Source organism: Exophiala aquamarina (genome assembly GCF_000709125.1).
Source record: "Exophiala aquamarina CBS 119918 chromosome Unknown aczIA-supercont1.1, whole genome shotgun sequence".
NCBI classification, from domain to species: domain Eukaryota; kingdom Fungi; phylum Ascomycota; class Eurotiomycetes; order Chaetothyriales; family Herpotrichiellaceae; genus Exophiala; species Exophiala aquamarina.
In genome coordinates this window covers 4,697,835-4,725,817 of record NW_013550587.1, presented here as the reverse complement: position 1 = coordinate 4,725,817, position 27,983 = coordinate 4,697,835, and the positions used below count along the sequence as shown (strand labels likewise).

Genomic DNA, 27,983 nt, shown 5'->3' with positions numbered 1-27,983 from the left:
CTTAACTAAGCTCAGTGGTAGTTGGCTACCGCTGGGTTACGAGTGGTGACTGGTGACTCGTATCTAGTCTCTGGTGGTCTGATATCATTGCTGCCATCTCAAGTCCTCATAAAGCCAGAAGTCATCATCAAACATCCAGATTGAAGCGGAGGAGAATTCCCAATATCGCTTCATCATGGCCAACATCATTCTTTCAATAAATGCCGGCTCATCTTCGTTGAAAACAACCGTGTTCAAAGAAGTGCACCAAGGCGAAGGAAACGAGAAGCTGCTCCGGCGGCTGGCTTCCGCTCAAATCGTAAGAAAAGCCGAGGATTTTTTGGCCCCAGACGACGACAACTAACCATCTACCCATTCATTCATTGATTGAATTAGTCGGCAATCAATCAACCACCAGCCCAATTCAAATATGTCCGGGGCGATCAGAAAAAGACGGCCGAGGCAGGCTCCATCCATACCCACAAGGAAGCATTTGCATACGTCCTAGATGCCTTCCTCTCGGACCCTGATGTCCCCGAAGTCTCGAGCAAAGACGACATCCACTATGCATGTCATAGAACCGTGCAAGGCGGCGACTTCGAGGACGACCAATTGATCGATAAAAGCACCTTTGAAAAGATCGAGAAGCTCTCTGATCTAGCCCCTTTGTAATCTAACTTGACTCCCTCCACCTCGAAACTTCCCACGCTGACCCCATCATCCTCGCAGGCACAATGCTTCTGCGGTCAGTCTAATGACTGCGTGTCACGATGACCTTCCCAATGTCGTCAATGTCGCATGCTTTGACTCTGGATTTCATCATACCATGCCAGACTATGTCAAGACCTATGCTATCGACCAGAAGATCGCTCGAGAGAAGGGACTGCGCAAGTATGGTTTCCACGGACTTAGCTATCAATATATCACTCGCCGGGTGGCAGAACACCTAGGCAAGCCGCAATCCGAGACAAATCTGATCGCGCTTCATCTTGGAAGCGGAGCATCAGCATGCGCGATCCAAAATGGTCAGTCCATAGACACAACCATGGGCCTGACCCCTGTCTCTGGTTTGCCGGGCGGCAGTCGGTCTGGCGATATCGACCCCAGCCTGGTCTTTCATTACACCTCCCACGCCAGTGCCTTGAGCCCCAGCAGCACGAAAGATCTGCATATTTCCACGGCCGAAGATATTTTGAATCGGCGTAGTGGCTGGCTGGCATTGACGGGCACGAGCGACTTCGCAAACATTGCTGATCCGAACGCCCCTGATACGCACAAACTTGCCTTTAACATATTTGTCGATCGAGTAGTTGGGTACATCGGCAACTACTACGTCAAGCTCGATGGTAAGGTAGATGCTTTGGTCTTTGCAGGAGGCATTGGCGAAAAGAGTGCCTACCTTCGAAGTGTCGTAACCCAAAAAGTGGCATGTCTGGGGTTCTCTCTGGATGACGCGAAAAACGAAAGGGCTGCCGAAGGAGGCGACGTTGTGGATATTGGTTCGGACGGTAAGAAACCACAGACGATTGTGTGCGAAACAGATGAAGATGTGAGTGTTTCAGTCTTTCAGTGGACACGAAAAATTGACCAATTTTATAGTTTGAAATGGTTAGTATCTCTCTCTTGGATTCTCCATACCGAAAAGTGCCATGGCCAGTACAGAAACTTGACCGCAATGCTGACACCAGGCACTTAGGCGTACAATTGCATGCTTCATCCCAAATAACCAAACTGGCCAGTATATTGGAGTGAGCCTGGGATTGTATCTTTCATTGTTCACGATAGACATGAAATATAAATCTCCTTTTTCTCATTCTAAATCAGGGAAGCCCTACCTCCAGCTGGATACCTTTACTGCACCGCGTTGAGATGACTTTGGCCGCAACTTTCCAACAATTTCAATCATGGAAGTGATTTGTCAGGTGAACAAGATCGATCGAGTATCAGGTCCTTCGCACTTACAATATGAGTTTGTCAATTTTTCATATCGTCGCAGAGATATTCTGACCAAGGACAGCCCTCCAGACCCTGCAACCCATTCTTATTCGTTGCTTGGCCCAGCCTGCCAGTGGATAACTGGTTTCCTTGAAAAATCACGACTAATCCAAAGTGTGCCGTTTCCTTCAAGTCCGAAAGCCCTACGGAGACACAGCGCGCTCGGGGCTGGGATCCCAGTGATCGAAGCGAGGAAGCTTCATCGTCGCTCATGTTTTGATTTCCTTCCAAATAATCCACGGTTCCGGCGGCAGCAAGCTCTTTCGATCTGGTTTAGTATCGGCTTTCGGAGTACTGTACAGATATTTGTCACTTGGTGGCGCTGCTTACTCTCCTCACCAAGTGACTAAGCAGGAGAGTTCTCACCAGCGGTGCCAGCGGGTGCCAGCCTGAGGACTACCAATGCGACCAAGCTACAATCAACCAATAGAACCAGGATGCTTCTGCTGCCAATGCAAACAGCTTAGATGCTTTGGGTTTCCTAACCCAGCTCAATATTTCTCATTATGGCCGGGGCCTATTACTGCGAAGGGTGCAAGCAGCTTCACCCACGTCATTCGACAGTCGCTTAAGTGGGCGACTTACACGCTTGCCCTGCGTTGATGAATGCTTTCGACATGGATTATCATGAACTACCTTGGCGTGGTACTGAAAGCTCTTTCGCCGTGTTGCTACCCGTGCTCGACATGACCGACAGTCGACGCCCATATAAAGATCAGCAAGTACCGTTGTTGTTAATCATTCAGCTTTTGCTTCAATCTCAAGCCTATACAAATCCCACTTGAGCAAAGATGCATATCCTCTCGTTAACTCTGTTGTCGTTCCTGCTTGCTGGCGCAGAGGCTGGTGTGCCCAAGAACAAGTACAACTGTACCAGCTTCATTGTCCGTGTTCCCATCGACAATGTAACCCTCGTCGATCCACCCTTTGCTCCTTTCCCAGATCAATACGCTGCCACCTCATTCTCCAACCAGGTCACGATCCGGACACCATCGGCCCCCCAAGTGAACCTGTCCTCCTTGACCACGACATTCAACATCTCGGCTGAATACTGCACGCCAGCGGTCCTGGGTCCAAATTCGTCCACTCTCCAGATTCTCACCCACGGCCTAGGCTTCAACAGGTCATACTGGGACTTCTACCTCCCGAACGCGACAGACGATGCAGAGTACTCCTACATCAACAGAATCACAGGAGCAGGCTATAGCACGCTCTCGTGGAACCGCCTGGGCATCGAACCCTCCACCATCGCGGATCCCTACAAACACATCCAAGCTCCCGTGGAGCTAGCCACGCTCGCATCCTTGACCCTCCTAGCCCGAGCGGGAAACATCTCTCAAGTCCCCGTTCCCAAGAAAGTCATCCACGTCGGCCACTCCTGGGGCAGTACATTGAGCCTCGGCCTCGCGAGCGTCGCACCGACCTTGAGCGACGGTGTGGTACTCACCGGGTTCTCAGGCGTCAACCAATACCAACTTCTCTTCATCGCAGGCAGCGCCTTCCACCTCGCGTCCTCCAACGCGCCCAAGCGCTTCCCCTCCAAACAATACAGCACGGGCTTCGTCACCTGGCCCGACAGCGCCGCGAATCAGTACTCCTTCTTCGAGTACCCGTACTTCGACCCAGCAGTCCTCGCCCGTGCAGAGGCAACCAAGTACCCATTCACAATCGGCGAGTTCCTTACCGCCTCGGCCGTTCCAGCCACCGCGCCGAACTTCAAGGGCCCTGTGCTGTTCCTCGCCGCCGAGGCCGATCTGATCTTCTGCGGCTCTAATTGTACGGGTTTGTATGGTGCGGATAGCGTCACGGTCGAGGCGTTCAATGGCAGCAGCAGCGTCGAGACGTACATTCAGCCTAGGACCGGCCATGGCTTAAACTTGCATAAGAACGCCACTGGCGCATATGATGTTGTTCTGGACTGGGCTTCGAAGCATGGGCTCTGACATCCCACCCAGCCGTCCACTGTGCTGGTGACAAAGCGAAGAAAAAGTTACCAACGATTTGGTTTGTTTACTTAATTCCCACCCATAGTGTGGTGATTTCAGTTCCCGAAAGAGAGATAATAGACAGACAGAGACAGAGACAGAGACATAATATCTATGAAAGTAGACCTGGTACATAGTTTAATTGAGATCTAAAAGCATTCTCACCAAATTAGTGAGCAGCAGCTCCCCCTGGGTTAATCACTAATCAGAACGTACTCGAGGCTGCGAATGTGCGAATGTGCGATTGTGTTTTTCTCCCTCAGCACTTCAAACAGTCAAAGGGATGATTGATATTAAACTAGACTGCCCAGGCCGCAGCGCCACACACTTTTTTACTTCCCTTAGTGGTTGATAAGTCCAGTCGCAGGCACACCACAACAGCATCTAAACCGGCCTGCTCCTTCTCTCCATCAGCAGGCACCACAGGCCCCGTCGAGCCATCCTATGCCTCAGACTCAGACAGAAACATCACTGACCCTACGCTTTGCAGCAGTCCGCTTATCTCGCCACAGCAGGATCTGAGCGAGCGCTGTCCACAGAACCGCGGACGAGGAATTGGTTAGCTAGTGGGGATTGTCGGCTGGCCTCAGGAACGGCGATGGATACGTACTGAGATGAATCTGCAAAACAAGCGACCAGGTATGCCCTTCCCTCGCGGCTGGGAAGTTTGTAGTCGAAATTGGGAGCCACGGCTTGCACCACATAGGCAAAGTTGTTGCCTGCCGCGACGAGCAACGCACGCTTCTCGGTGTCGCTCGAGCAGATCTCGTTGATCCAGCTGAGGATGAGCGGGCCCGCCCCAAAGCCGATTTGACTCAGCCCGTACACGACCTTGTCGGCCGTGGACATCGGTGTACGGCGGCATTTGGCAAAGCACGACATTGGAAATCAACTGAATCCGGGTTTCGATTCTAGTGGTTATTCTTTCGAGGGAACCATTCGCCTCATGGCGGATTTACCTGTGTACGTACGTTGATAGTGGCACCTCCGTGAATGAAAGGTAACGTCGCCCAGCGCGTCCGCGCACACCATTGAGTCCGGTCCATGCTGCAGCCTGCAGGAAACCGTGAAGAGCTCGCAAGCTAGAATACCATGGCTCGCTTACCGAGCTCTCGTGGAGTGTACCAGGCCCCGAGCAGACAGTGAATACCAGGATAGAAATTGGATCTGAGGTTTGACAGGAGTAACTAAGTTATATCTGACACGGCAAGTTGTGCGTGTGCTTACTCGAACAAGCCAACCAGAAATCGCAACGCATAAAGCGCCTTGGAGGATTGTACGGAGGAAGCAGCGATGGTCGCAATGTCCCACCCAACTTCGAGCTGTGGGATTCGGCGTCCGCAACGAGAACCTCCTCAATGCGAGGGCAGAGAATCAACATACAGCAGGGATGACAACCCTTGGCGGCAGCCTTGTCAGTAACAGATTCGATTCGATGACATAGCCCAGTGCTAGTCACAAGCTGGTTGTCAAACATGACAAGATCCTCCTCCATACCACTGAGGAGGGCATTGTTGATGTTGTACTGATCCAGATGCTTGAGGAAGTAGCCGATCTAGTTGGAAAACCGCTTGAGCCAGACTGAACACGTACATGTAGCAACGAGAGCATGGCGACAAGGGGGTCAAGAGTATCTTACCGACGCAAAGGTCAACATAAGGGTATTATCCTTGAATAACAGCCACCGTTCCTCTTTGGGCAGCTCCCATGTATCCCATGTGTAGCCCTTCCACGTCGTGGTCGGCTTCACGAGATCTTCTTCCGGCTATTGTCTGCGCAAAGACCACAACCAGGAACCCATTTCTCGACGAAATGAGGTGATCCTCGGCGCTGTCTCTTCTCTGCTGCTGAACACTAAGCGAGTTCTTAATTAAGTTTCATCTCCATGGGTGCGGGTGCTTGGGTGTAGAAACTGGAGCTTGTCCGCCGTGGCGAAGCACTCTCAGCCGGGTTGGAAACTTGGGTCTTGAAGCCAAATGTCGTGTCAAGCGATCCTTGCAAATTTCGTGGTATTTTCGATATAAATGCATAAGCTTTCTTGCTCACATGTCCACTGGGCTGGTGGTAGTAAGGGTATCATCTCCCGCGAGGCCGTTGAACAACCCACAGTCCAAAGACCTCTCTCTTAAGGGACAGCTTTTTGGAACTGGCCTTCCTCATGGTTCGTGTCTTCAATCTGAGCGTCTCATGGTCACGGAACGATGCAGGGACCAAACTTGGCACCTGCAAGAGAACATCGATGACGTACTGGCTGACATGCAAGAGGCCGAAGGAATTGTCGTTGGCCTTTTCCTGACGCTGCCTTGTTATTCGGGTTCCAATTAGACCGCGAGCCTATTCTCAAGTTGATCGAAGCCAAGAAGATAGAGGTTGATACCTTGAGTAGCGATCACTACCCCTGGCACATTGTCGGCGATCGGCAAAGCAACATCCGAACCAGCTCTCATCTCTGTGCAGCAACGCCAATCTGGAAGTAGTTTGTTTGCGGCAAAATAAGTAGTGGGCAACGGTACCTCATTTTATGGGGGCGGTAGGGCTCGTGTGAGTGATTGGCTAAGTCCATAACGCGCTATGAAGAAATGGTAGGTGTGTTGGGCATTGCGAACTTCCTTCATTGCTGTCGCAGGGGCATGATCTTGTACATTAGGTTCAATATAAGATATCAAACGGATGATCAGCTATGAAAAAGGGACACGGAGCCCCCCATAATTGGTTGGCACTCGATCGAAAGAATGAAACTCCGAAGAGGATCTTGCTCATCCAAACAGAAATCAGGATTTCCGTCATTCTCGGTCCGCTACCCCCCAATAATAATAATATATAATCAGATAGAATACATGTCCGCAACCCACCTCATGCTGTCCTAGTCCCACAGAACAACATCCTTCATATTGCGTATCCCCACATTGCACGACACCAATCGACTAAGCATGCTGCCGAATTCCTCTTGATCCTGATCTCCCACGCTACGACCAACGCCAGCACTACTTGATCCAGCACTCCTCCTGCTTGACACTCCCAACAGCAGCTCAGCCTCGTCATCAGTCTGCTGAGACCACCACCACTGGCTACCGCTCAACATGCCATCCTCATCGTCAACCTCATCATCTACCGCCGCCTGCGAAAACACCCCACTATCAACATCCTCAATCGTCGTCCTCGCCAACCAGCCCCACTTGCGCCAAAACCACGGCTTCGCCTCCCAACTCCGCCTACTCCACGCAACGCCGTCGCGCATGCTCCTGCCATGTCCGCCGTTCGCGCGTGCTCGGCCCCAGCACACGAGACCATCGTGCATTAGGTCCAGAAATAGGCTGCAGTGGTCGAGTTTCTTTAGGCTCGAGAGGTACACCGCCATGTTGCGGAAGTGCGGGAATGGGATGCAGTCGAGGTAGCATGGGTGCGCGAGGATGAGCTGGAAGCCTGACGGCCGGAGGTCGATCGGTATTGATGATATGGCGCTGTTGGATGACGTCGTGAATGGTGATGGGTGATCGTTGATGTACGATGTGCGTGGGATGCCCAGGCACGTCGCGATGGATAATGTTGCTGAGAAGCATGATTCACCAACTAGTTGGAGATGGTTGATGTAGGGCGACGGTAGGGTTCCCTCGCTGTTCGTCGATATGGACTGAGGTGTGTGCGTGCCGATGCTTGTGACTGGGTATAGTGGATAGGGCGGTGGGTATGAGTAAGCGGGCGTCGTGCCAGAGTGAGATAATGATGACAGCGAGCTCGTGTTCGCCAGACTGCCTCCTGCTTTCCGATGCGGAGGCGGCTTAACGTAGATCTTCTGCGTTATATCTTCGTCGATGGGCCATGCGTACCGCATATCCTCTGAGTCCGGGTCGGGAGGCACAAAATAATATACCGCCACTGGCAACGGCATATAGGGATCAGCCAGCTCCAGCCTTACCGGCGTCTCAGGACTTGGATCCGTATATTCTGGACCAGGGATCCTGCTCGCTGAGACAGGTCCATCGAGAGCCGGTAGTTCATGAAAGGGAGCATTGATCCCGGTGCTCTGAGTGATCTCTCCAGCCCAGCCTCCTCCTGCTCCTCCATTGGCACCGCCGTCGTTATCCTCCAGCACCACTTCCTCGCTCATGGAATCCGCCTGCATCAACTGCTCGAGGACCTTCGCTTTAAGATCCTCATCCCGCTGCTTCTTTTGCCTCTCGCGCCATAATTTCTGAGCCCGTCGGTTCTGCTCTCTCCGAGCCTCTGTCAACTTTCGTTTATACCGTGATGACGCTTGGGTATGCTGATTCTCGGTCGCACCGGCCATGTTGGGAGTCTATGTCTTGGCGAATATTTTGCCTTACTTTAAGGCTTCGATAGGTATTTATCGATCACTGCAACAACTTGAATGAAGATGGGTAATCTAAAGATTGCAATCCAGAGTGAGTGAGAGAGCCTTACGCGGGCTTTGTCAGAATGCCCAGTCATGTTTAACAGTAGTTGATGAAGCTGAAACAAGGTTTGCCTGTATTGGAGGCCTTACGGGCGTAATTCCGATGATCTGAAGGGCGGGCGGCCAGGCAGCGATGGCCCCTAAGGATATATTATCCGCGCTCGGCCACCGTCTCGGCTATTTCAGTTCAGTGGATGGCGGGTTTTGGTATCTCGCATTGTGACGACAAACGATCGGTTATACTGCGAAAAGTATGTAGCCAGACATCTCACATGTAGCGCATATAGAAATGAGCCTTTCTGGGGCAATCTTTTGGCCATTGCTAACACCACGGACGCCAAAGGTTCTAGGGATACCAGGATCCATGTCCTTTGCTCAGCTTCACTTCACGGTACACACTTTTCGAACAGTCCCGCCATTACAAACAACCGTGGAATGATCAGAAGAGACAGAGCCCAATTCCCAGGAAATACTCTACAAGTACTGGTGAGGTTTTTGAGGTGCAAAGCGCCAGAACCATGGAACTGCGAGCAGCTCTGCACACGGCCATCGGCTATTCAGCTGTATCTGAACGCCTTACTGAGTGAGCTTGAAAAGTTTCACCTCGCCGAAATTGGTTCTATCGGCTTCATCGAATACAAGATGTGCCTAAGCACAGTGGGGACTCTCACTTTACGGACCTTGCAAGTTGCCACTTCCAGTAGGCTGTTCATGGGCCTTGAACAATTAATGGCTTTGCTACGGAGCTTGAGGTTCCTCCAGGAGAGAACCGACGAATCCAACTGTGCAAGTCAAGCAGCCAAACTGATTCAGCTACGACGGACGCGCCTCGGCCGGCCGAGGTTCCTATTGCATGGTCACCTCTGGTAGTCATTGAGACAGACTATAGGCACATTACCCTACTACGGGCACAGTGCAGCCACCCGTGCACCGTGATCTGGGGACTACTACAGCAACCGAAGGTCTTGGGTTGCAGTATCTCGAAAGCGATGCGAGACGCAACCAAGAACGCTAACTGCAAATGCTGTGGTCACGAGCGGCACCCACAGTCAGAGAGATATGAGTATACATGTGACATGACTGGAAACGTTAGAGATGTTGATGATAGTTGTTACCGTATCTGTTTTGAACTTGATCGAAAGCTGAGAACGAATTGGCGCGCTGGAGCTACTCACTTCGTGTCTCGACATGTACTGCCAATGTTCAACCCGACGATGGCAGCAAGTCAACTGGTCAACAAACCTTTTGCTCAGGTGCACCCGCCATATATCTAACCCACTAATAAAACCCGTCATCGGGCTTAACAAGCCAGAAGTACAAAACTCAGAATGGTCAAAGATATTGATCAAAATACCATGGGGGAGTAGGATCTGTGATTCTATGCACACTTACAGCCATCTGGGTTCGTCCGAACCTGGAAGGCAAGAGCCACTCTTAAAATCAAACAAGACCAAGGGCTTCTCATCATTCTCGCGTTTGACTGTCACAATCTTCCGCCAGTCAAGGTAAGTAGCAATTTCGCCTTCAGGACCTCCCCACCTGATTGGCCCTGTAGCGAACTTCGCCCGATCCCAGAGGCGGCCCGCATCGCATTCACGCAGAGTCTTTGTGGCCTCTACGGTCTTGGTGATCAATTCAAATATGTCCATGTCGTGTCGCGGCAAGAAACCGGGGTGTAATGCTCGTAAATATGCCTGTGTTTCTTCAGAGTGTAGTCCCACGTCCCGAAGATACCAGTTGTTGAATTGAGTCAAAGAGACTTCGACGTTATATGATCCGCCAACAGACGCTCGTTGGAGAAGAGCCTGCATGATCGCCACTGCTCCGAGTAACCCTGTCCTGAAACAATAAAGTCAGATGCACTGATGATTCCAGACCGGAGACTCATGGCTTACTGGTAGTCTGAATTTGGGAGTAATGGTACGACTGGCTCGTCGAGGCCGAGAAATTTGCCCTGTTCCCAGGATGCTCCTGATACCTGTTCAAAATATCAGGAAAACTCTTCATGAAGCAGAGAATAGTAATGTTCGCTACTCACGCAATCACTAATTTGCTGATAACCGGCGCGATCCCTCCATTCTCCACTCCAACCATAGCAATTTTCTCGGCAGTATACGATGCCATGACCCCTCCGCCTCGCCAGCTCGTGAGCCCATTTGGTCCCAAATCCTAGTCGGTCCAGGACACCTGGCCTGAAGCCGTCGACGACCACATCAGCATCTTCCAAAAGCTTCTGGAGTGCTGCTCGACCTTGAATGGTTTTCAGGTCCAGATCAGTATCTCTCTTGCCCAGCTGACCGTCAAACAGAGCAAATGTTGCGTCGGCTATTGTGCGCGAGGACGCGCGTAGGACGTCAGCCCCTAGTAGAGCCAAGACTCTGGTTATCGTAGGGCCAGCTATCACCTTAGTGAGGTCAAGCACTTTGATGCCCGACAGGGGTTGTTGGCCGGTAGCGGTCTGTGGCCAGGGAGTTGGTTGCAGTTGCTCATGAATTGGGTGTACCTTGTACAATAGCTCGTTGATGTTCGCTTTCCCATGCGTTGTTGCTGCGTACTCCTCCTTTGTGAGGCAGGTCACTCCAGGCTGGCGCCACCGTTCATTGACTTCAGTCTCGAGGCTTTGGCTGTCCCACCTCGCTATTGTGGTTTTATATATGTCTTTTATCGCATCTCGGTTCAATGGTCCGTTCAACGCCGGTTGATGCTGCGGCAGCCCGAGCATTTCAAGCATGGGCGTCGTGTCCAGGCTGCCATGTAATTGGAACCATCGTTCATCAGCGGTTTTGTATCTGCGTAATGTCAGCAAGAGACTCGCGACTTCAGATCAACCTTAGCTTTTACATGTTCGTCGCGAGTGCACGATACGTTTCACCTATACGGCCTTTGTCAAGATGTGCTGCTCTTGCACTGACTTCCTCATCTGCAATTCCCTTTCCTTCGATCTCAAATAAGACCAAAGACGAAAGCATCAGGGTCGCCGCCTGTACATCCACTGCAATTTCCAGGCTTGGCTGAATATCATATCGTCTCTGTAAAATTGCTGCAGCGAACAAGCCAATGCACGCCCATATAGCAGAGACGGACTCGGTCATTTTCATAGGAGTGGGCATGAAAGAGTTAATTTCTGGAGTGAAGGTGACGTATGGTGCACCCTCAACGACCACCTGTGGCATTGCGAGGCTTTCATTTCCCACCAAACATTCCACGAGAATTCTTTTCGCCTCTTGTGGAATTGAAGAGTGTAGCAGTTCATCTGCACCCGCTTTCGGCTCTGTTTTGTCAATGCCCGTCCCTAGGCTATCGATAGTTTCCATTGGGGCATGGATGATTTCAGTAGCCATGATCTGGATAAAACTCAGGTGCATTCAAACTTCAACAAGAACACAGTACTGCGCAGCTATAGTGAAGTCGACCTAGTATGCGATGATTCGGCCACAGTAAGAGAGTTTACAAGTTTGAGGTTGGTGAAAGAAGTCATCGTGAATGAAGGGCCCTGGCAAGCGGTATCTCAGGTAGCTTCTCGGACGGCGGAAATATTCCTTCGGATAGAGTGTAAGATCGTGCTTTTCTTCCATCGCGTCCGACTTTCGAAGTGCATGAGCGGAAGTTGTGGAGCGGATTGACAGTGCTCCGGCCAAGGTTGAATATGAACTTTGATCCAGGCCCTCCCGCTAGCTCAGTGTAGTGATTGCATGATGCTAATGTGCCACATCATGTGCTTGATCTCTCTATGCATCGGGTATGGCTTGGATGAAGTCATACGAGTAAGATATTGTTGGAGTCTGGCTGGGAGCCGACCGCTGGTCGAGACTCTTGTGGCGTCACGGCTTAGAACCGAGACCTCGGGTGCTCCAAAGCTCGGATGAGAACCGCCATGCCATTTTCCCATGGAATTGGCTTTTCTTCGGCGTCCAATGCAATAGATACGAGTAGTTTCGGCTCTTCGTCTAGCTCTACACCAGCTTACCCAGTTGATTCGAACACCGTAAAGGCTACACTGAGATTATCTGGTTTCAGAAGTAACAGCTTTCCGCAAGGGCTCTGGCAAAAGCGGACGTGATTTTTGGGGAGAGCGTCCAACGTCGCATACTATTAAGTGTTGTTCCGAGCACATGATGTAACTAACCGCTTGGCCCGTTTGATATGCAAATACCCCTCCTCCGCTGTTTTGATGCACAAAGTATGGAATATGAGAGTTCTGTTCGAATTATACACTTGCAAAGCAATCCTAAATCCCAAGATCAGGCACATCTTTACCAGATGCAATCTGATTAGACTCACCTGGAACGACCAGTCTTGATTCATAAAATCAAATTCTGTGCTGTCCAAGTCAAACCAAGCGAAGTCGTCGGGAAATTCATATGTCTCATGTCGCCCAATTGTATTGTTGACCAAATAAGGGTCCTCGCCTGCCAGGTCGAGTTGCTTGAATGTTGCCTCTTCAAAAAGCTCGGGGGTTAATGCTGCCCCATAAGGAGAAGGTACGGCTGTCAGATAAGTTGAAGGTGCAGGTTGTCGGTATCTGATAAGCAAATCCGTCTTTGAGAATGCAGCATGAAGACTGTTCAATGAGTCTGTTGCCGAGTATGAAATCTGTCGCAGAACTTCCAATCCAGCAAGAAGAGACGATGCCATGATCTCTGCTACTTGCTTAGGGAGCGATAGAGATTGATATAGCTTCAGAACAGAATATGCGGCCCTGGAAAGGCCATTCCTAGTATGCTCAGGGTATGGGTCTTTTAGTATAATGCTTGTCGGATCGTCACTAGGGAAATTGTCACTTTGCGATAGCATCAGGTTGATCAAAGTCACTATCGCTCGAGTCGAGGAGAGCCGACAGGCTTCAACATCAAGGATCGTGTCCGTTCGGAAAGCTTCATGGTTCCAGTCAAGCGTGTCAACTAGAATGAGGATTCCTAGGTGAAAATGAAAGCTGAGAATTACTTTCCTATTGGTTAATTCCGAACGCTTTAGAAAGGACTTCACTCACAGTAGCTGATTCGCGATTTCTCCGAAAGAAGAATGTAGTCTCTCCCACATCTATCCAGGAAAGGGGTAAAAGTCTCCTCGAATCGATTCATCTCCTGTTCTATGCTCTCCATTATTTCCGAAAAGGGAACTTCAATTGTCTGGTGAAAGAGGTGTTCCTGGAGGCGAGAGACGGCCTTCCAGAAGAGAGTTTTACATGAGAAGCCACATTGGACCATTGTCGTAACTGTCTCGTCCGTTAATAAGGCCTTCGAGTTTATTATTGACTGGTTGACAGTGCTGAAATTCTTAGATTGTTTTTTAATCAGGCTCCAAACATTCGATTCTCCCGTCATGCCGGGAAGTAGTACGGACGGTTGGCATCGAGTCAAGGCCCTGGATCCGTCAATGACAACACCAAACCAATACGCAGTGTCCTCTAGATGCTGAAACTCCTCAAGAGCGGCTTGGTTTGTGGCTGGCTCATCTATGCTTCCAGAGGCTTGAACACTTCCTGCAGATGGTGGAGTGGCTGAATTGACTGCGATTCTCTTCTTCGCTCTCAATTGGACATAATGTCGGAGAGAAGTTTCCATACAGTGATCGGCAATTCGTCGATATGGATTCTTTGAGGAGGTTGGAGTAACGCCGAACAGGTAGAGGGCCAGAATCGAACGATAACTTGGTCGTGTGAAGACCTGTGTGACATCTTTCTGAGCTCGTTTCCAGATACATTCAACGAAATGTTCTTTCACCGTCTTTAGATGTTGCAACTTCGTTGGCTCTACCTCTCCAAAACAACATAGTGGCAGCCAGCGGGCGGAAAATGCGTGCACAGCGCTTATCAACGCTTGATTAATGATACACTCCTGCTCTGCCGCGTGTTCAGGGGATAAGTGCATGTCCAGGAGCCCGAGTGTCTCGACAGTTGGCTTGTCGGGAAATGGCACTGAAGAGCTGTCTAGCAGCACCATCAATCGTGTGATCAATGTCTTAGGAGCCTGCCCAGTTTAGTGAGTACTAGTGGTAAATGGTCTTTCGAACGACATACAGTGTTCAACCTCTTGAAAGGATTGCATTCAGTCCCTATCCACAAGCCCAATTGCGGTTCATAAAGACTGGTGAAAATATCCCATAGCACATTGTGGAGCGTCAGCGCGTGTTGTCTCCGATTAGTGATGGATTCTGAGCGATCAGTGGACAGTGGTTGCCGTGCAGACCTGCTCCGTACGTCTGGGAAATTTTCTACCATGGATGACCCAACACTCGCTTCTCCATCAATAGTCTGTAAGTCTCCAGTGTTGCTTCTTCCGCTTGGGCGCCGGTGCCGACCACCTGTGAACTTCTCGATCCACTGAAAGATTTCAGATCTGAAGATCAAGATATTTATTGGCTTTTGCACTTACTTGGAAACTGCAGGTCCTCTTTCGGCGCGCACAATTAGTACAAGAACCATCATGGTTGGCAGCGTCGCAACGAATCCGAGATTTTCTACACGCATCACAACTGGTGAATTGTCTTCGATTCGTCATGATAGCAGCAGGGTGAATTGACCTGAAGGCGTGATCATTCAAAGTTGGGGCTGCTTACACGAATGGCCGCTCACGTACGCAGTTCAGATGAATGCAAGGGAATAATTGAAGCGGGAGCACAAGACATCCAGGCAGATTACGGAACCTCGGGGCGGCTAGGCAACGTCCACGCAACACATTGAATTGCGGGGGCTTCCCTGGGGTCTTGTCATTATTCGGGAGGCCTGCCCCACTGCTAAATCCACCTTCGCCCGAAAAGAAAACAGTGTAAGAACTGTAAATCGAGTCGATCTTAGCGAGATTCTAAGTTCCCTTCGCTATACGGAGTACCTACCGCTGCATACACAGCAGAGGCTAACCACGCCCGTCTTGCCATCATCCCAGGCGTAGGCCATCCGTGGAACCCTGGGCTCAGCTTCGCCGTGATATCTCAGCCTGCTCGTTCTTCATACCAGCCTTTCTCAGTCAGTCACTAGAGCTCTAGGTGTCCCTTTCTGAGAATGTACAAAATTAATATCAGTTCTGAGGGTGCATAGTATTGGACACCTGAAATTTTGCACAAGGACACTTGACTGAGATAACTCTGGTCCATCTTAGCACGCAAGTTGGAATTCTTTGATATAATGCCTTCCCTCGGGCCACATTATCTTATAGAAGTGGCCCTTTAGCTTTACATATCGTATCTGTCTCATTGTTCACATTACGCTTCCTCGTACTCAACCACATCGCCCAGCCATACAACGCCGATCCCGCTCGTGATCTAACGTCTGGCTAATGACATTCGTCAGGGCCATAACTTTCTCTTCTTCCAATCTCCGACCAATCAATTGCACGCCAACTGGAGTGCCGTGATATATTTCTGGATTGTCTGCTCAAGAAGACGTCAGCAGCCTTATTCGCCTCTCAGCTATCATGATCGTTGAAAGAGTTAAAGTACAATTTTTCCACAGCCGCTCGTCGAGGTCATTCAATGTTGTATACTCCTTTTCGAAGAGGTCAATCTCTTGGTCAGCAAGTGTCACTGGAAATACCTAAGCCGAATAATCCAATATGTTGGCCGCTACGGCGTAACCTGGCACAGTGCTTGTTAGTCTCATAAAGCCTCACGTAGAACGCGACATACCATGATAGTCGTATTTTCCAGGCCTTGCTGCCTCCCATATCAGTCCCTCTACCTAAGGAGCTACCTCTGAGAGGCAACAACGCTCCTTCGCCCCCAGAACTGCCACCAGCAGAGAGTATCCAATTCCTGGGGGAGGACGCGTATCCGATGATGTTGTTAATTGTCTCTCCAGCCTTGAGCGTATGTGATAAGCTTGTTTTACAGTACATTATCGCTCCCATGTTCCTCAGCTCGCGTACCAATTCGCTCTCGAAGACCTTCTTCTCCTTACCAGTCCCTTTCTTGCCTTCGAATGTCCCTATCCATCCAACATATCCCATGGTCGCTTCCATGCCACGAATATGGAATTGAGCTTTTAAGGCTGATTGGAAACTAGTGGAGTGGCCCAATGGGCCTGTTATGTTTGTCGAAATATTCGTCTAAAACCTACGCCACAGCCAGTGCTTTTGAGAAGCACACTTCGTGAAGGCAGTTGACCTGAAACCTGGGTGATTAGTATACCTGATTGAACAACTGATGTTGACAACACCAGAGGAGATCTTACTCACCATCTGACGGGCGATTGCGGCGCGATAGCAAAAGGCTTTCACGACTCGCGTGGCCCGCCACTTGCCTGTTGCGGTTTGCTGCGCTATATCCGTAGCGTTGGCCTCTGTAATCTCGATCTCACGCAAAGACAGAAATTGATGAAGTTATTCACCACTCACATCTCTTTGCCATTCTGCAGGAGGAATTTGTGAGGGCAGATGCCACTGGTCTGGGATGAGGCTGTGGATCGAGTTCCGCTTGACCGCTGCGATTGTCCTCCAACTTAGCTCTCCAATCTGCGACATGATGCTGGCATCCGAATATGTTGGCCTTAGAGCATATTCTCTCCAAATTTTCCGTTATCTTATGCCTGTGTGGGAAGTGTTTGAAGCAATGACTTGGCCATCTTTGGCAATGCATCTGCCCAGTTGATCGACAAGCCATCTGGCCAATGAAAGGTGAGCAATTCGATAACACGGATGCTACTCCTACGAATTCCTTCAAATGCACAACAATCAGCATAGCAGAATCAGCCGGTCAGATCCACATCTTTCATTCACATCTTGGGTGCATCGCTCAGCCGTGCTATGCCTGATCCAGACTTCCAGCTGTCGGCCGGCCACATCAGGGGAAACTGGTGATGGCCTTCTTCTCCGCCGAGGGTGGTCGAGACGCTCATTACCAATGATCTAAACGTGGTCGTGCGACATATAGAAGTGCAGAAGATCTACCTCTCCAGTTGGACATCAGTTTCTTCCCTCAATACCACAGGCTCTTGACTTGAGGAAACGAACAATTCCAACAATCACGTTCACCACACCACCTCTTCAAGAACGCCTTCACGGTGGAGCAGCCGGTCTCTGCCACAATTTTCACAACCAATCATGCCTTCAGTCACAGAGGGCATTCGTATCCTGGACGAGGGATTTGGTTAGGGCATCTTTGTCGGTATAAGGGCCTTCTTCGCCATTCTGATGTATGATTCCAATTCACAATGCAGGAAAGTAGGCTGACCAAACTCCACTATTGTACAGGGTGTGTTTGACTTGCCTCCAAAACTGACATACAGGCTACTCCACAACCAGCGCTGAGGAGTTCAGTACAGCATCCTGATCTGTCAAGCCAGGACTAACCGCCGCTGGTATCGTATCATCATGGACCTGGTCTGCCACCCTGCTCACTTCGCCAACCTTTGCATACACATACAGCATCTCGAGTGGTATGTGGGGCACTGCCAATGGGACACTTCAAATCCTACTGTTCGGCTAGATCGCCATAAAGATCAAAGCTCAGGCTCCAGGGGCGCACACTTTGCCAGAGATTGTGCTTAGTTGGCACGGCCCTGTTGCATACTGGACATGTCCTTTTTTTCGACTGGGCCACGAGCTCTCGATGCGGCAGCATATCTTTGCGGCTCGGCAGAGATCGCACGGTCTATTCCGCTTGGATCGGTCCGGTCGCGCGTCCTGGGCTTGCATGACTTTGTTCTTTTGTAAAATCATTGGCGGGAAATTCGCCTTTGGGTTAGGCGGGCTTGCCTCTCGTTTTGGACCCGGATTACCCTCCCAAACCCCGATCTCTCGCCTGTTCTCTTGACGCGGCTTGTTTCGGCCCTTGTCAAGTTTCTAACTTCGACTAAGGCATATTTGGCATCCAGGAAACTCGTGAGGTCATTCTGCCTCCGTAGGTAGGTGGGACGCTGTACCCGTGACTGATTTGAGCCTGAATCTACCTCTGGTCTAGCAATTATTTTAGCAGTTAGTGTTGCAGCGTGTTAGCTGAGCTATCTTGAGTCTCGGCTCAACGTCGCCCAGGGTTAGCCCTGAGTGGTCCAAACCTCTGCTCAGGCTGATGTCTGTCGGCTCCACTCCTCATCACCCATCCACAAGTCGCATTCTCAGGTCCCTGTTCTCACTAGAAACGTACACCTTACTTATCGGTAGGTCTTTTTAAAGAATGTAATGGTTTTGGGCGGACCATCTACTAGTTTACCATATTGGGAGCCTTGAGTTTGAAACTCGTTACTGTTATCGTGGCCTAGATCCCCATTGCCGGTCTTGAACAAACGAGGGAAACAGCTCTATTGGGGAAGGGGGAGACGAAAGCGGGTGCTATGGAAGCTGTGCTTACTGGAGCTATTCCCTCAAGAAATAATACTCTCCATAAACTCCTTCCGCCCACGCCATAAGAGTAATCTTCTTGCACACAGTAACGTATTGACTCTTCAGTGGCCCGCTCATGCAGCGAGCGTTCTAAAAGGAGAAACAATCGAGTAGGAATCCTCCATCTTCTGTCTAATCCTATGCACCGCTTCATCCAGTTGCCTGCGGAATTCAGGGTGTCTCTCGCTCTCAAGGGCCACATTTTCGTTTTTCAAGGTATCCAAGTCATTTTGGACGACGGCAAGGTGCGTAGCTACCGCTTCTTGGACCTTGGCTTCTAGGTCGTGAGTGAGTTCAGAGAATTTGCTCGCAAATTTCCTCCGGTGGTTTTCGAAAAGCTGTGCATCGCCGAAGCCAGTTCTTATGATTCTCTTGCGCCTCATGTCGCTCCCACCGCCTATGTAGGCTCTTCAATAAGCATCTCAACTTACATAAGGGCGGCGCTTTGGGGTGTGAACTAACCACTCTCAAGTCTACACTTGTCGTATGACGGTTCCATGAGCTGGCCCATGAACGAGCTGCGAATTCCTGTAAAGGCATCCGTCCGAAGTATACTATTTTGTGGGTTAGCATTTTGAATTTTTGGTCTGCAACTGGCAAGGGAGGAGGGTCTTTCTTACGACATATTGCTCTGAAAATCCTCTTCCAGCTTTTTCACAACGGAAAGGAGAAGAGCTTGTCTATGCCTCAATGTGACAGTCAAAGTCCGCAGTGAGCCCAATGGGACACCGGTTGGATCAGCTGGAATATCCATCAGCACTTGATCGATCCTTGACATAACAACAAACGGGACTTATGCCATACATAGAGCTGTGGCGCGATCGAAGCCATGGTCAATCGTTGTTACTAGACTGTCCTGCAATTCCTGGATACTTTGTTGAAAAATCTGCCAAGGTGTAGCCAGCTGCGTGACCATAGCTTGCATAGCTTCATCATTCCAACAGCGGCTTCCTACCTTTGGAGTGTAATAATCTCCATAATTTCGACAAAAGGCGGCGTAAGTACCTTAGAGAACATTAAAGTCCGCACAAGACCATATAGAGAGAGTAGCCGCAGAAAATAATTGTCTTACTATGATGCCACTTTCAGCGCTCCCGTTAGTTTGAGCACGTTAAGGTCCATCTTCCGCATTAAAGCACTTACCCCTTGCCATTCTATAGTTGCATTTTGTGCGGCTTGGCTACAATGGTACGAACATTGTCCTGCCAAACCATTAGCCTAATGACCATCTTCTTGACGGGACTCCCAACTCAAGGTAAGAGATATCTGAGCATTGAAATGCTGCCCCATTGACCGGGCATTAGCGTTGATGGAAGATGCTGGCAGCTTCAGCTTGTGGAGGACTCCGAATTAGACCAACCAAAATCCTCAAACGTCTCCCCCAAAAACTTACCGTGTCTAACACACCTTCAATCTCTTCTAGGGTGTTTCGAATGGCTTGTTTTCTTTCGGCGCTCAGACTTCCAGAACCAGACTGGACCCAGAGCTCGACAGATCCCAGCAGTGCTGGGATGGCAACAGTCATGTATTCGATCGCAGCACAAAGCTGACCCTCGGCGACAAGGGAAAGACAATATTTGCGGACTTCCAAAATGCCAGAGAGACGGAGGAAGGGCAAAGCCTCCATTTTCGGTGTAGTCCGATGCTCCCAATATTCGAAGTTACTGACGCAGAAGACTGGCAAGTTCCCTCCTGGTATCCGGTTCTGATAGGTCGCCTGAAGCGCATCTGTGACTTTTTGATTGCGAGTAGTAATAAGATAACTCTTCAATCTGGGATAACTCAAAGTCAGTGGTCCCATAAGAATTGGATTTAGGACTACTCACTCGAACCTGCGCGTGTCGATACGTTTTCTAGAAGAGGGGAGATATGAGCGTCAGAGGGTTACCAAATATGTCAGTAAACTCACTTTAGTTTCCTGGAGGCTGTGTGAAGTTCTAAGAGTTCTTCCCTCTCTTCGCTATCCATCTCAACGTCAGAATCATTATCAGCGTCAAGATCTCTGATTCTGGCCTCGTTAGTGTCCAACGATCTCTGCATGTTCTCAATGTCTCTGATCAAGTTCCTAATGATCCTTCTAGAATCTCCATCCCAATCTCGCTGCGCCTCTTCTGCCAGAATATCCTACGTGATTGGTTAGTAGAACGGCTTTTCCAAAGATTACGATACCTGGAAACCATCCTGATACTTCAGCACCTACATCCGACTTTGTGCAAATGATTCCAATCCGCGACAGGGAAGCCCTCCTGGCAAGCTCGAATACTCCCATCACACCAGCATCAGTGGTAGCTCGACCTATGTAACAGATGGCAAAAATCTCATCGCAATTGAGCAAGTATCTTTCTGTGATCTTCAGCCGAGCCGAGTTGAGGTCACGGAGACCTAAGAGTGTTAAAAAAAGAATATATCCCGCAGAGATAGTCTACCTACCCGGGAGATCAACGAGAATAAGGCCCTTGCTCAGAATATATGCATTTAGGTAGACTCTGCCATAGTCAGCCGGATCCAACGGGTGAACAGGAAGTTCTTCGCTACAATCACGAACTTTATCTTTTGGATGAAAGGCCAGACCGAGAACTCATCAAGAGAATTTGGCTCAGAGGTCAGCTCTGTCAAGCGGTCGGAGCAACTGCTTGCGTCACTGAAGATCTCTCTTTGTAGGTCCGCGCTATCACTTTCCGTAAGAGGTAGGCCGGAGTTTCTGGCCCATGTTAACATTGTCTGGAGCACAGTCGCCTCTGAATTATCAAGGAGGAACTGTTCGTTTTGGGCCAGGTGGTTCCGGAAGGCAGCGTGGAAAGTATCCTGAGCGACCTTGGCTTTGTCTTCAAGATCTCGACGTTCGTCTTCAAGCATGCCATCATCATGGAGAGAGCGGAGGTGGTACTGCCGGTATGATTGGAGCAGCTCGGTGAATTGACCCCGAAGCTGGTCCAACGTGAAGTATTCCATCTCAATGGTGAAATTATCATTCTGGTGGTAATGATACTCTGTTGCAACGCACGTACACGCAGCTCCGCTATTACTCTTTCACCGATGCTTGGATTAGCAATAGACCGACCATGGAAAAGAGGGAGCATTATCTACTTACGGATCGGGCAAAGCCATTGAAATCCAACAGTGAATTCAGGAGGCTGCTTTTCCCTGAGAGCAGTAAGAGACAATTCAACCCAGCAACCACTTTCATATCTACATACCTACTCCTGAGTCTCCTACCAACCCCACAGTACGGGTAGATGGATTTTGGAAACGACTTAGATCAACAGCCTGCAAATACAGTGTTCGTATGCGCGATTCAACTTCACTGTGCAGCACTGAGCTTGCAAGAACGTTGACTAAATCAGCGACATGGTTCTTTGCATTGTTAAATTCTCGCTGAAAGTCTGGCTCGTGGAACCGCTCCAGTGGAGGCTCTTCATTCGCAACATTGTGAGGGGTCTGGTCAACGTGAGAGCTCGACCGTCGTCGAGATGCAGACCTTGGACTGCTGTTGGGCAGGTTTGGACTCGGTGACCGTGGGTAGAGATAGGTGCCCGGAGTGGGAGAATCAGGCTGCGCGCGTTCCGTACCCAATCTGACGTTTGCCAGGGTCCTAGTGATGGAATTGTCGACGAGACTCTGAGTAGAATGTTCCCCATCCACGGAAATCGTTGGGGAGAGTTGGATATGGCCTAGTATACCTCTTGGAGTAGAATTTGATCCGCTGAAGCTTTCTCGGCACCCTGCCGGCTCTTCAGACAGTCCCAGATTTCCAATGCGTTCGGTTATGCTGGGCACTGTAGAGCCGGGTGTCGGACTTGCACCATAGCTAGTGGGATATGAAGGGACCGGCGTTGCAGGTCCTTCGGTATTGGGCGGCGTAATAGAAAAAGAAGGCGTCCTAGCTCGCAGAGGCAAGTTATTGTGAGTAGGAAGAGTTGATATCTCACTATGCTCTCTCTCAATTGAAGGAATTGGCATGTCTGGATCGAAGTTCAAGCTTCCGAGAACGGCACCGAGTTCCGAAGAGCTACCAGTTGAAGAGGGCGTAAACTGCCTTGGTATGCTTCGATCGCTTTCACTCTGGGAAGATCGAGCTTGAGGCGTAGCGAACGTAGATGAAGAAGCACTGGAGGAATCTCGTTCGAGCTGGACGATTTTCGTTAGCGTCTTCAACAAGCACTGTTTCTGGGAAACTGGAGTACTTACAAGTCGTCTCACCATGACTGCTGAAATCCTTTGGCTGGAAGTTTATCAATAGTAAATCGAAAATGTCGAGATCTACCAACGATAATAGTGCGTTACAGAAGAGTTGGAACAAGTAGACTGAAAGGCGAGTTCCTGCACAGCTATGTACACTTTTGTAGTGTTACATGTTCAAAATCAATCCCACCAGCTCGCCAGGAGGGAAAGCATGCTTATCCGGACTCCAGGCACCATTTTCGTAGACGTGCAGCACACCAAACGCTTTCTGTCTCCACAACGATGGGTCGGCCGCCTGGCAAACCTTTCGACAGCTCGGCTCGACAGACGCAACGAACCTGTATCTACGTAATTCATCTACGCTGCGAGCTTAAGGGGCAGTTGCATCGGCCTCTATCTACATGGAGGTGGGCCACACGCAACGGTGTTGGAGTACGCAGGGCAAATTAGTGCCATACAGGCATGCATTGGTTAGCGCCGAGACTCCTCGATAAGCGCCCTCTGGCTGAAAATCAGCGCTTGCATATGCAGGTGGTGCAGAATCGAGTACGAAATATGGGAGAACCACCTAACTCCTGACATGGTGTCGAGCATGCTCCATTATGCTCCAAGGAGCAGCAGCACCCTCCATGAACGTCGCAGAATAGTCTCAGTGTTCGCAATTACATTTCCGCGTTGTGCCAACGCCTATCGCGAAGGGAGTCCAAATCGAATTGTACAGTAAACCAAACAAATCTAGGTTTTCCTTGTATCGATTGGGCCCAATGTTGCCGACAGGAGGCTGATGTAGCTTGGTGCCCGGCCCCATTGTTTGTCGTTCTGGGAGGTGAACAGCTCACATAGAGCCATCAAAGGCGGTACGACATTCACCACTATGTACTGTCACGTCAACCACATGAATTAACTCCCTGCTAATTAGGATATCGGGAGTGAGACACTAAGAGATTCATGAGTGAGCTAGCCATGAGAAGGGAAATAGCAGCAGGGATATTGGGGGGAAGAATCGGGCGATTGACCGGGTGGAGCACAGTCGAGGTGACTCTCAACTCAACCTACAGACGATGAGGTTGGATGAGGGCTCCATCTTGAAGAGGAGTAAAGAACAAAGGTTTCCTATTCTCTGAACCTATGAATCTTTATGTTCGTGGCATCATCAGCATCCCGTATCAGAGAAGACTTTCGCTGCGACAGATTGATCCTGCAGGTTGCTTTGGAGCATAGTTAGGTACGTCGTTTGCGAGGTCAACTCGGCGACCTTGACTAGAATCCCACAATTGCACCCTCAGAAGATTTTAGCCCAGGAAGTTTGATATAGGTACGCACCGTCCCACAGATGGAACCCTGTGTACGCGCGTATATAATCCACTGGAAAAGTCATAATACTTGGTGGTCATACCACGTGTGTACTTTTGAGGCTTGCTGGGGACGGCAAGCATTTAGGACGCCTTTGTTGTTGCTTGAAACTATCTACCTAGTTGATCGCTGACTTTATACCCCCGAAACCTAGTAGCTGGGCGTTAGCCTATGGCGACATCGGCACAGGCATTTCACCTCCGTATTCGGCCCCAATAACCTCTTCACGTTGCGTTTCGAACACCAGCCACCACGCCCGGGTTGCTAAACCAAAGACTGCTAAACCCGGGTCGGGGACCTTGTCAACGAGTTGGTGAATTTTCCAAACGCAGAATGCAACACGATTTCCTCATTCTTCCCAAAGCGCCCCATTTTCGATCTTCCTTGAGTCGGAAAAATGCGGAGTCAAGCCCAGGATCCAAAGGCAGACTAGGCGAGTAATCCTCGAGTCGTGGTAGCGAGATCAGTAATTTAACCATGAAGTACTAGTGGTGGCCACTTTATGCAATTGTAGCCGCTCGTAGCAGACTGTAGTTAGAGACCTAAGTAGGAAGATTGATAAGAGGTTCTAGGATTAGACACCATTAGACTCCTATAGAACCTAACTACCTTAAGAATCCTAAGGTTAACTAGGCGGAAACGAGGAATATCGCGAATACGCCTACTATTGCGGACAAGGCGTGCCAAAGGACACGGAAAGGAAGTGCCAAGAGGAACGCGACTAGCTAGTATATTGCTTGAGGGAAGCGTGCGAAGCTCCTGGAGCTCGTTACGCTTCGAGTCGATGTCAATATCCCCTCTATTTAGATACAACCCTTTCAATTGTAGGCAGTGCTGCTAGTGCTGCCAAAGTTACATATGGAGGGTGAGCCAATCTAACAGCTCCACGCAAGTTCACATAGTGCAGAGTTCAACTTTACGGTCTTGCCGCCGACGTAAGCATCTTAAGCTCAGCATTCAACTTCACCAGCACAGAATGTGTACCGATGGACTGTGTATACCCTTTCTACGATGGTCTTGCTAACTACCAAAGCTGGCGGGGTTATGGGCTTCAACCTCTTCCGTCTCTCTGTTGCCTGGTAGCACGCCCAGGCGAGCCTGTCCAGCCATCTGAACACAAAGAACATGGCATATCTGGACAGCATGATCAAAACCATAACTGACGATGGCAATACTGCCATCCTTGACATTCAAAATTATGCAGGCTAGTACTGCGCTGTGATCAACCAACCAGCCTCGTCTTCCCCAAAGCCCCTTTCACAACTTGAGCGATGACGACCTTGTCGATCTATGGTCAAAGCTAGCAAAACGATACGCGTCATATCCCCGGCTAATCTTCGAGCTCATGAACGAGCCTCACGATCTCAACATGACAATGTCGGCTTCTACCGTGCAAAAAGTCATAACAGCCATTCGTGCGACTGGTGCGAATAGTTCCATTCTGGTCCCCGGCACGGGGTTCGAATGACTTCGAGATTGGGTCGACTTCTCGTTGGCGTACATTGGGCCCGGGAAGCTGCACGATCCGCAAAATAATTTAATTTACGATTTCCATCAGCTCTTTGACGATGATGGAGGAGTATGTGGCCTGTGCAATCCGTGGTACGCTTTCCGTCCGACTTTCCAGCAGGTCACAGAAGCCCTGCGAAATGGTAGCGCACGCGGCATTCTCACCGAGTTTGGGGTCCTCCCAAGCGTGGAATGTGTCGAGCTGTTCGCAGGTTTGTTGACCTTTCTAAATGAGAACAGTGATGTCTGGGAAGGCTGGACAGCCTGGGGCGACTTCAATCCGGGAGACGTCTACCTGAGCACGAACCAGAGCGACCCGTTCTACACATTGACGCGAGCGTTGGAAGCTTTCTCGCCTAACCGCTGAATCAGACTGATTCTGGAAGTTACAGTATCCGCAGGGATTCTCCGCTTAACTAATCATTCAAATCTGCACATAAATCTTATGTCAATAGACTTTGGTAATCAAGACTCAAGGCTGACTGGTGGACCAAAAGTACAATACAATGCCATGGACTCCATACACAAAAATACCGGCTCATCCCTGCCTTTGTTCCCGTGGGTAGACTCGCACACCGTATCATTTAGCAGTGGTCTGTTTTTGGACCTTCCAAAATTGCCCTCGCTTTTCGAACGCAGCAAGTATCTGCTCGATCCATTGTCTCCGGCGCTTAACGTTCCGCCCAGCGCTTTCCGTGTCATTCGCCAGGGAAACAGCACGAGAAATTGCCCACTCATTTGCCAGATATCTGAAAGGCAACGCTTCGACAGATCTCGATTACTGCCGTATTTGAAAGGGCCACAGCCTGGTTGCATCGAAATACATCGACCTGCCGAAGTCCACAATTCAGCTGCCTCACAATAGCTAAGCTGAGCAACTCCACGATTAGGATTAGCGCAGCACCATAGATGCAGACGCAGTTTGCAGCCATTAGCGAGAAAAATTTCAATGCGGCTTTGGAATTTGGAAATTGTAGAGGAGCGAATTCATTGCACGGAACCGGAATGATGATACCTTCGGATATCATATCCCATTCGTGGTGCCAATGTAGAAGAGTTGAGTAGGCTCTTGAAGCCCTCTCTTCCAAGATGAAATAGTCACTCTCGTGTTCGAACTGTTCTTTCAACCCCGGAAGGTCTACAAAGATGTCCAGTAAATAATGCATATGACTCTTGGCCCCCAGACCAGTACTCCATGGCACTCTCTTCCATGCCATTTGGGAAAGAAACGTTCTTTTGGAAATTGATAGGGAATCTAGGATAATGAGAATGCGCGCGTTCTCAAATAGATCGTGGGCCAGACCATGTACAAACATCGCAGGATCTTGAATCTCAATCTCTGTGCCAAGTCCCAAAGCGTGCTCGACCCATCCAGTCGAGGTCGAAAGAACGAGCAACTGCTCAGTGTATCAGCATTTGCATCATATGAGTCATTGAAATCGGTTCACCTCGTAAGCTGCCAGTATTCATGCCGACATCAGGCTGTCCTCGTCCCTCCTTTGAGCTGGATCGGCCAGTCTCTCGTTGAGGAGACGCAAGGCATCCACGTACATCTGTGACCCTTCCATGAGGACATGATTTGCACCTTGTACCTGGCCAAAATGTGCTCTCCTAGAGACTGAAGGCACCGAAGGGATAGATTGAGATTGCCCTCGAGCGCACGGCAGCCAAGCCACGATGGGATATTATCCAACGGGTCGGCGGCAAAAAGGGTGTTCCTGAGGTGGCTGATACAGATGTCATCAAGCACAGGATTTAGACTTGGAGGCCCGTACAGCAGGTCATGATCCGAACAGTTTCTTTGAGGGAGGTTTTTGGCAAGCGGTGAACCGAATCGACTGTTCTCGTTGATGAAGGCCTGTTGACGATAGCCTTCGCATGGATGACCGATTTGTCAACAGCGCAAACAAATTGGTCTCACTTCATCTAGGTTCATCTATCAGACCGATCATTGAAAGGTAAAGTAAAATTTCCCATCGCATTTGAGATGGCACTTCTTGCGAGTCAAGCAGCCTTTGGACCTTCTACCTCGTCCGACCATTCACTCTACACTCCCAATAGTCAATGTTGACGCTCGAAAGGTAAGCGTGCTAGGAGAACAACATCAGATAATTTTTGAATGATTCTAGGGGAAATATCAGAATCTGAACTTCCCAGATGTAACATGGTTTGTGACATAATTAGCTCAAAGTTTTAGCTTTCTGTGAGGCAACTCTACATCTCCAGTGTGACGTCGTCAGCTGCCAAAGGCTA

At 49.8% G+C, this 27,983-nt stretch overlaps 9 protein-coding genes across 9 annotated transcripts; 3 read left to right on the top strand and 6 right to left on the bottom strand.

Moving 5' to 3' along the window:
* Positions 1-175: 175 nt before the first annotated feature.
* A1O9_01664 (acetate kinase) lies at positions 176-1,649 on the top strand (the record flags this gene model as incomplete). Its single annotated transcript, XM_013410822.1, has 4 exons — positions 176-298; positions 376-647; positions 709-1,528; positions 1,593-1,649. 4 exons carry the CDS (start codon positions 176-178, stop codon positions 1,647-1,649), a joined length of 1,272 nt encoding a protein of 423 aa, XP_013266276.1.
* Positions 1,650-2,765: 1,116 nt separating this feature from the next.
* Positions 2,766-3,917, top strand: A1O9_01663 (uncharacterized protein; the record flags this gene model as incomplete). Its single annotated transcript, XM_013410821.1, has 1 exon — positions 2,766-3,917. The coding sequence occupies one exon, from the start codon at positions 2,766-2,768 to the stop codon at positions 3,915-3,917; it is 1,152 nt and encodes a 383-aa protein (XP_013266275.1).
* A 2,905-nt stretch (positions 3,918-6,822) lies between these two features.
* Positions 6,823-8,247, bottom strand: A1O9_01662 (uncharacterized protein; the record flags this gene model as incomplete). The annotated part of the gene is made up of 1 exon (XM_013410820.1): positions 6,823-8,247. One exon carries the CDS (start codon positions 8,245-8,247, stop codon positions 6,823-6,825), a length of 1,425 nt encoding a protein of 474 aa, XP_013266274.1.
* Positions 8,248-9,761: 1,514 nt separating this feature from the next.
* A1O9_01661 (uncharacterized protein) lies at positions 9,762-11,714 on the bottom strand (the record flags this gene model as incomplete). Its single annotated transcript, XM_013410819.1, has 4 exons — positions 9,762-10,212; positions 10,269-10,351; positions 10,412-11,162; positions 11,215-11,714. The coding sequence occupies 4 exons, from the start codon at positions 11,712-11,714 to the stop codon at positions 9,762-9,764; spliced, it is 1,785 nt and encodes a 594-aa protein (XP_013266273.1).
* An 866-nt stretch (positions 11,715-12,580) lies between these two features.
* On the bottom strand, positions 12,581-14,800 carry A1O9_01660 (uncharacterized protein; the record flags this gene model as incomplete). Its single annotated transcript, XM_013410818.1, has 6 exons — positions 12,581-12,601; positions 12,655-13,316; positions 13,364-14,342; positions 14,393-14,526; positions 14,601-14,695; positions 14,748-14,800. 6 exons carry the CDS (start codon positions 14,798-14,800, stop codon positions 12,581-12,583), a joined length of 1,944 nt encoding a protein of 647 aa, XP_013266272.1.
* Positions 14,801-15,881: 1,081 nt separating this feature from the next.
* Positions 15,882-16,316, bottom strand: A1O9_01659 (uncharacterized protein; the record flags this gene model as incomplete). Its single annotated transcript, XM_013410817.1, has 2 exons — positions 15,882-15,945; positions 15,997-16,316. The coding sequence occupies 2 exons, from the start codon at positions 16,314-16,316 to the stop codon at positions 15,882-15,884; spliced, it is 384 nt and encodes a 127-aa protein (XP_013266271.1).
* A 106-nt stretch (positions 16,317-16,422) lies between these two features.
* Positions 16,423-16,829, bottom strand: A1O9_01658 (uncharacterized protein; the record flags this gene model as incomplete). Its single annotated transcript, XM_013410816.1, has 3 exons — positions 16,423-16,473; positions 16,545-16,661; positions 16,704-16,829. The coding sequence occupies 3 exons, from the start codon at positions 16,827-16,829 to the stop codon at positions 16,423-16,425; spliced, it is 294 nt and encodes a 97-aa protein (XP_013266270.1).
* Positions 16,830-19,840: 3,011 nt separating this feature from the next.
* Positions 19,841-21,638, bottom strand: A1O9_01657 (uncharacterized protein; the record flags this gene model as incomplete). Its single annotated transcript, XM_013410815.1, has 6 exons — positions 19,841-19,888; positions 20,080-20,458; positions 20,596-20,810; positions 20,887-21,068; positions 21,117-21,172; positions 21,232-21,638. The coding sequence occupies 6 exons, from the start codon at positions 21,636-21,638 to the stop codon at positions 19,841-19,843; spliced, it is 1,287 nt and encodes a 428-aa protein (XP_013266269.1).
* Positions 21,639-25,506: 3,868 nt separating this feature from the next.
* A1O9_01656 (uncharacterized protein) lies at positions 25,507-26,013 on the top strand (the record flags this gene model as incomplete). Its single annotated transcript, XM_013410814.1, has 1 exon — positions 25,507-26,013. A coding segment is annotated over one exon (183 nt), but the record flags the coding sequence as incomplete, so codon positions are not given.
* Between the last annotated feature and the right edge of the window lie 1,970 nt (positions 26,014-27,983).